The 7,724-nt window shown below is 56.0% G+C and overlaps 1 protein-coding gene across 2 annotated transcripts in view; it reads left to right on the top strand.

Annotated features, from left to right (window-relative positions):
- SBNO2 (strawberry notch homolog 2 (Drosophila)) overlaps positions 1-7,724 on the top strand; it is a 41,562-nt gene that overhangs the window by 17,036 nt on the left and 16,802 nt on the right. The window contains exons 1-2 of one of the 2 annotated variants that reach the window (XM_005866679.2): positions 2,778-2,968; positions 6,769-6,930. In XM_005866679.2, coding sequence (XP_005866741.1) covers positions 2,924-2,968; positions 6,769-6,930 — 207 coding nt within the window. In that variant the 5' untranslated portion in view covers positions 2,778-2,923. Of the gene's footprint in view, positions 1-2,777; positions 2,969-6,768; positions 6,931-7,724 lie in introns of those variants that run through there. The other variant, XM_005866681.2, reaches the window with a different exon arrangement.

Raw genomic sequence — 7,724 nt, 5'->3', positions numbered from 1 at the left:
GATTCTCAGGAAACCTGGGGCAGTTGGGCCACGCCTACCCTTCTGTACTCAGCCATGTGATGGAGGGTCAACCTAGGGACCACTAGCTGGGCAACCCCACAGCTCAGAGACACTAGACAGGAACCAGCCACACTCATGGGGCTGGATCCACAGCCATCCATGTCCTCGAGCGTAGCTGGCACCCAGGTCACCCATTTCACCTTCACAGGACCTCTGCTCTGACCTGACTCAGCCCCCCCCCCCCCATGCCCCTTTCCAGTCCGATCCAAGACCCACAGCCCTTGGTGGCCAGGGTGGTAGGGCCATTGGCAGGCCAGACTGAGGGGTGGGTGAGGTGGCCAGGAACCCAGTGGGTGATGACTTCCCTAGAGAGGGGCTTCCCTGTCCCCTTCAGGTCACCTTTGCCAGTTGGTCAACCATCTGGTGATGAGATAATGAGAGGCAGAGGTTACAAACTTTGCTAGCAACTTGACAAATTTTTTATACCCATTAAATCTAGTAATAAAAAGTTTGGTGTGGGTTTTTTATTTTGTTTATAAGTATGTTTTCCTTTCATTCCAGATTCCAAATAATTCTGTTTAAAATTGAGACAGAAGAAAAAATAAAATAATAAAATAAAATAAAATTGAGACAGAATTCACATACCTTAAGACTCACCCTTTTAAAGTATATTCACAATGTTTGTGCAACCATCACCTCTCTTTTTTAATATAAATATATTTTAATGATTTCAGAGAGGAAGGGAGAGGGAGAGAGAGGTAGAACATCAATAATGAGAGAGAATCATTGATTAGCTGCCTCCTGTACGCCCAGGCATATACCCTGACCGGGAATCAAACTGTGACCTCCCGGTTCATAGGTTGACACTCAACCACTGAGCCACGATGGCCAGGCCCATCACCTCTCTCCCATCACCTCTCTCTTGTAGAACATTTCTTCGCCTCATCCCCCTTAACAGTCACCCCCAGCCCCTGTCAACCACTAACCCACTTCCTGTCCCTGTGGATTTGCCTGTTCTGGACATTTCACATAAATGGAATCACACATTGTGTGGCCTTTAGTGTCTGGCTTCTCTCACTGAGCATCATGTTTTCAAGGTCCATCCAAGTTGTGGCAAGTGTCAGTGCTTTACTCTTTTGTTCTTTTAATTGATTTTAAAGAGAGAGGAAAGGTGAGAGGGAGAGAGGAACATCCATGTGAGAGAGAAACACTGATTGGTTGCCTCCTGCACACAACCCAACCGGGGATCAAACCCACAACATGGGTATGTGCCCTGATCGGGACTCAGACTCGCCACCTTTTGGTGTATGGGACAACACTCCAACCAACTAAGACACACCAACCAGGGCACTTCACTCCTTTTGACGGCTGAGTAATGTTGCAGTGTGTGCTTGGATCTCATTCATCTGTTGCTGGACATTTGGGTTGTTTCCAGCTTGTGGCTGTTGTGACTCTGGCCTCAGTGGATGTGTGTACGGGTTTCTGTTGGCATGCTTGCATTTCTTTTGGATGGACACCTAGCAGTGGCTTGCCGGGTCATGTGGTGACTGTGTGGTCTTTGGAGGAACTGGGCGTTGTTTTACAGAGAGATGCTTATTGCATATTCTCACCAGTGTGTTGGAGGTTCCGACTCTTCTGTGTCTTCACCAGCACTTGTCACTGTCGTTTGTTTGAGTTTAGCAGTCCCTTGGATGTGCAGTGTATCTCACCTCACTTGTGACCTCCCTTTCCCTGTTGCCCTGTGGTGTTGAGTATCTTTTCATGAACTTACTGCCATATGTACACTTTCCTCCCACCCATGGCAGCCAGGGCCTGGTGGGGCATCCCACAACTTGCTCTGTTGTTGGGGTCTGTGTTGCCCTCTGGCTGTATGGGGAGACAGGATAGGGGCTGCTCTGGGGGCCTCATTGGACTGCAGGGTTGGACCCTGTGACTGTTCATTCTCCCTGACTCGGTGGGAGGCCCAGGGTCCCTCTTCTCAGCCTGTGAGGAGTGATCTAAACAATCATTCCCCCTGGGTGGGTACCTGTGCCTAGGCTCTGAGGCCACAGGGTATGATGGTTTTGCATACCCTGCCCACCAGCCCTTCCTGGTCCTACTCCTGTGCTGGACTGAGGGAGGCAGGGGTAGGTGGCATGGGGAGGAATGGAGCTTCAGGGGCAGGCAGAGCCTTTGGCAAGTCTGGAGGATAAGGAGCAGGGTGGTCCTGGGTGCCAAAAGGAGGAGCTCTAGGCAGAGTCCTAGCATGGGCAAAGGCCTTGGGGTGCCCAGGAAGCACTGGTGATGGCTCCGGGGTGGCAGGTGAAGGCCATGGACCTGGGTCCAGGCTGAAGAGCTGGGGTGCTGGGCCTGGGAGGGTGTGGGAGGATGTGTAAGAGTGGGATGGCCCTGTCTCCTCCACGTGTTCTAGGGACCTATGTCCCTTAGGATCACTGCTGTGGGCATCTCAGAGGGTTCCTACCAGGCCCAACTGTCAAGGGGAGGAGGCCAGGTAGAGCAGAACCCAGTACACCCCCACTGTGGGAAAACTGAGGCAGGGTGGGGAGGGTCTGCCTGGGGGTCCCAGCTGTGCCCCCCAACATCCCATCTGAACCCTGAGTCCCTGCAGAGGAGCCTGGCCACAGTGGATGGGGCACTCGGGACCAGCAGGGCGCAACCTGGCGGGCTGGTGCATTGTTAGCGTCTGTGGCTAGATTCCGCCCTGTACAGTAATTGTCCCTGCACTGCCAGTAATCGCCCTGACTTACCAGGCAGGCATCATTTCCTGAAAGTCAGCAGGCCTTAGGGGAAGTAGGCGCTGGTGGTGACTAAACCAACATGCAAATGCAGCCGGGCTGAGGGCTGAGAGCAGAGCTGTCTGCCGGCCCAGCACCGAAGGTCATGAGGGAGTGCTCCTTCCAGGGGACCCACCGGTGGCCAAGCCATGTCCCAGCTGCAGTTGTGGCTGCAGTTTGCAGCTCTCAACAAGGTAACCCTCCCGCTTTGCCTCAGGGGTCTATCGGTCCCCTCCCACCTGGCAGGCAGGTCAGGCCACTGTGAGGACTGACTGGACCCACCAGACCTGGGGCGTCCCCTCCTCCTGGTCCTCCTGGCTCCCTTTGGCTTTTTTGGCAGGGGCAGTGGATCTGCAGGAGTTTTCTGAGAACTGTGGGTTGGGACGAGGGGAGGGATCAGGGAGGCGCTGCAAAATGAATAATGTTAAAGAATTAGAGGAATAGGGGAAGTGCTTGTAGCCAGCGGGGGAGGTGGGAAGGGCTGTGTCTGTGTGCCTGCTCTGATCTGGGTGTTCCTGGCGTTGGACCTTGAGAGTTTTGTGGGCTCTGGGATGTCCTGGGGCAGCCATCAGAGTCTCTGCCAGCAGCAGCGGACACGGTTTGGGATGGGGTCTGACTGGACAGGTAGGAATGGGTATCTAACTCCTCCTCTCCCTATGACCCAGGCAAGTGGTTAGTCCTTGGAGGCAGTGAAAGAACCCATTTGAAGATCATTTCCTAGAGGAGGCCCACAGCCCGGTCAGGTGGAAGGGCCGTCCTGTCCCATCCAGCTGGGCTGGGAGGAGGGTTACTGTCTGGACAGCTCTTCACCTGGTCCAGGGGACCCCCAAAATGCTGCAGATATGGTAACCACAGCAAATGACCCCACACTCTCCTGGGTAACCAGCCAGCTCCCTCTCCATTCAGGGGCTGCAGCAGGAAGAGCAGTCTGGGGTTTGGGGTCTGGGGAGCAGGTGTTCCAGGTGGGGACCCAGGGAGGGCGGTTCTGGGTTTGAGTGGTCTTGGGGCTCTGCTGGTGGCTGCTGGGAATCAGGTCCCCACACAAGCTGGTGGGCAGGCAGCCCACCAGGGAGAGGTCCCTTCTCACCCCCATTCAGCTGCCCACCCTGCACAGGGAGTGGAGCTTACCTCCCCCTGATCAGTGGTGACCTGCATGAGGCCCCTCTTCACTTTGCCTGAGAATCTGGGAGCCCCCACATTGCTAGCTGTTGGTCTGGGCATCTGGAGATGGTGTCCACAGAGTGGGGCAAAAGCACCCACTTAACAGATATTTTTAAAACAGTTTTAGATTCACAGAATTATTACAGATGGTGTATATTCCAGTGTGCCCTGCCCAGTCCCCCTGCACACACCTGATGTCACTGCAGTACCTTTGTCACAGCTAATGAGCCAGGACTGAGACATCATTAATAACCAAAGTCTATATTTACTAGATTCCCTCATTTTCCCCTGATGGCCTCTCTCTGCCCCCGAACCCCATCAGGATCCCCTGTGATAACTCAGTCATCTGTCCCCTTAGCCTCCCGCCCCCCAGCTGAGTCGGTTTCTCCTCTTTCCTATGTGGATGTCCTGGGCTGTTGTGTCCTACAGGATGTCCCCCGTCAGGGTTTCCTGGTGTCTTTCTCATGTTTGCACTGAGGGATGTGCCCTACTCACTTGCCACATCAGGGTCCCTGTGTCCCCATGGCTCCTCGTGGCTAACATTGATGAACATTGATCCTCATCTCCTGGCTGGGGCGCTAATCAGGCTTCTCCACTGGGTAGTCCCCTCCCCTTCCACTGTCCTCTCAGGAGGGGATCTCTGCACACCCACATTTTGCCAGGACCAGTCTTCCTTCTCTGACCCCCAGCCTTGCCTACCGCTCAGGGACCCTTTGCCTTCAGAAAGCAGGGCCACCTCTCAGCGTCTCAGGAGCTAGCATCACTCTGACCAGGCTCAGGCAGTACCCATCACGGACCTGCTCAGATGTGGCCCCAGAGGGATTTCAGCCAAGATATCTGGCCACCTCACCTGCACCCAGACCCCATCCTGCCCAGCCTGCTGGAGTCTCTGGCCCTGTCACTTATAGAGACCAGGTTGCAAGACTTACAGCCTGGCTCTCCTTGGCATTGTCCACCAGGCTTGGGCTGGGCCACCTCTGACCACCCCTGACCTGGGAGGGGTAGAGCCCAAGGGAGGTCCAGCCTGAGGGTCGTAGGGCCAGGCTCACCCATAGTTGTCTCAGTTTCCCCTGAGACAGCTGCGCTCGTCTGTGAGTTGCTGGGCTCTTGCATGAGTGGGCTAGACATCCCAGGAGCCTCAAAGTGCACCCCCTTCGGTTCCTGCCTCTGTCCTGGAACTTGGAGCTTTTATTAACCTACCCACGCCACCATCTGTGGTGCCTGAGCAGGTCCTGCCTTCTATGGGGCAGCCAAAGGCCCCGCCTCTTCCCCTGACTGTCCAGGTCATAGTCCTGCCAGCTGGAGGGGGGCGGAGGGAGGGCTGGGTCTGCACTGCCTCCTGCTCCCACCCCCACCCCCACATGGATCCAGGCTGCTTGCAGCTGGGGGGCAGGCAGGGGTGAGGAATGGCCTGGTTGGTGGTCTGAGCTCTCTCCTTGCACACCATGGGTATGTGTGGCTGGCCCCTATGGCTCCCTGTGTGCACAGATGGCCAGGGCTCTGAAGGGTAGGTAGCAGGAGGCTCATTCAAGGCCCCCTGACTCCTGGTTGGCACCAGGACCGATCTTGTCCAGCAGATGGGTAAGACTGAGCCCTTGCATCCAGCCATCTCAGGGGAGGCTGCTGGGTGGAACCCAGTTCTATCCCCTCCCCACCCATTCCCTTGGAGCTGCCTCTTTCTGGGACTGTATATACACCGGTGTCAGAGTCAGAACTTCTGGGAAGCTGATGAGGTTGCCTGCAGAACCCCCCACCCCCCGGAATAGGAATCTGATTCAGATTGCTGAGAGGGGAGCCAGGAAAATAGGCCTCACAGGGGCATGGGTTAGGCCTGGGCACTGGCTGAGACCCAGGCCAGTTAATTGTGGCATCACAGGTGCATTAGAGTAGGTTCCAGGGTCCCCTTCCTCCCTGGAGTCCATCAAACTGAGCCCTGAGTCCCCCCACACATCAGCCATTCTTCTGTCTTCACCCATGTATCCCAGCACACCTGGCCATAGCTCTTCAGTGCCTCCAGTGTGTAAGTGGTACACAGGGTCTGGGGCTCCAGGAGGGCAGCCCTGCCTGGATCCTCACTGTGGCCTCTGCCAAGGCCACTGGCCCTGCCTGCTCGGGAAATGCTCCCACAGACGGACTGAAATGCTTAGGGCCTGATGTCAGTGTGCCCGGCCCTCTGTGGCTTCGGCTGAGCAGGCTGGAGGGGAGGTGCTCATCTGGGAGGTTCTTGTGGGGCTTTCTCCTGGTAGTGTTGGCTGAGGGCTGCTCGCCTGCACCCTCCCCAGCTCCTGGCCTTTCCAGGTCCCTGTCTGCAAAACAGATACCCACTGCAGGGAAGTCTGGTTGGGGGCTTGCTCCCTGCCTGTCCAGGACCCCTGCGGGCTGGTCTCCACATGTCCCGATGTCCAGTGCAAGCCAGGCACTCGGTGCCTCTGACTGAGGGATGGGGGTGTGGGGCAGCATGAATGCCTGACATTCCTGATTTTCTTTAAATTTAGGTTTATAAACTGTGTGTAGACTCCATGCAGCAGGCTTCTCCCAAAGGTGCAGGGCCCCTGAGTCCTGACAAATCCCTACACTAGTGTCACCCACACAGGAATGGTCCAGGGAAGGCATGAAGCGGTGTCACCTTCTGGTATCACTCAGTGGGGTCAGTGCACAGCTCATGGGGTCTAGCTTCTCTCATAAGTGTCGTGTTTTCAGGATTCATCCACGTTGTGGCCAGTGTCAGAGCCTTGTTCCTCTCGTGGCTGAGCAGCATCTGCCCCTTGGCTAACCCCTCCTGCACCTGTCATGGGGCCGCCCTGGCTGTGCCCTCACCCAGCCTGTCTTCCAGGAATCCTCGTACCTCGATGACCTCTCTAACGCCTCCATCTTCTCCTCATCTGTGGACTCCCTCTCAGACATCGCAGATACCCCTGACTTCCTGCCCGCCGACAGCCTCAGCCAGGTGCCCACCATCTGGGATGTGAGCACCGGCCCCTCCGCCCAAGACAAGGTCAGTTCACCCTGTGGCCTCCATGCCAGTAGACAGGTCAGGGCTGTTCAGACACTGATGAGGCTGTTGGTCCAGGGTCCTCACGTTTCCTGTACAGCCCAGAAAATGCAAGGGTTTTCGGAGGAAGCTACTATGTTGGGCACCTTGCCCCTCCTTCTGTGTAGGTGCTGTCATAGCCAGGCACCACCCCTCCTGTGCCTCCAGTGGCTCAGTCTCCACACCCTGCTCTGTGTTGGGCCTGCTGGGGAGATGGGGGTCCCCAGGATATGAGCAAAATGTCATTTATCATGGTTCTCACCCAGGATGGTCCTGCCCCCAGGGAATACTAGGCCATGTCTGGGGACATCTGTTGTTGTCACAACTGGGGGTGCTCCTGGCACCGAGAGGGTGGGGGCCAGGGATGCTGCTCTGTCCTCCACAGTACTTGGGTCATCCCCCTACAGAGAATGACTCAGCCCCAATTTCAGCTGTGCTGGGGGGGAAAGATCCTGGGCTTGCTAAACATAAAATCACATGATGGGATAGAAAGGTGGTGGGAATCCCTCTGTAGAGGCCATTTGGGGTTGCGGGCTGGAGGAGTCATTGGCCAGGACAGGTGGCAGGAACAGCTCCTGCAAGGACCCTGTGATGCCCAGCCGGTGTAACATGCTCAGTGGTTGAGTGTCGACCTATGAACCAGGAGGTCACGGTTCAATTCCTGGTCAGGGCACATGCCCAGTTTTCTGGCTAGGTCCCCAGTAGGGGGTGTGCAGGAGGCAGCCAGCCAATCAATGATTCTCATCATTGATGTTTCT

This window comes from Myotis brandtii, unplaced genomic scaffold (assembly GCF_000412655.1).
Source record: "Myotis brandtii unplaced genomic scaffold, ASM41265v1 scaffold236, whole genome shotgun sequence".
Taxonomy (NCBI): domain Eukaryota; kingdom Metazoa; phylum Chordata; class Mammalia; order Chiroptera; family Vespertilionidae; genus Myotis; species Myotis brandtii.
This window is presented reverse-complemented; position numbering and strand designations above follow the sequence as displayed.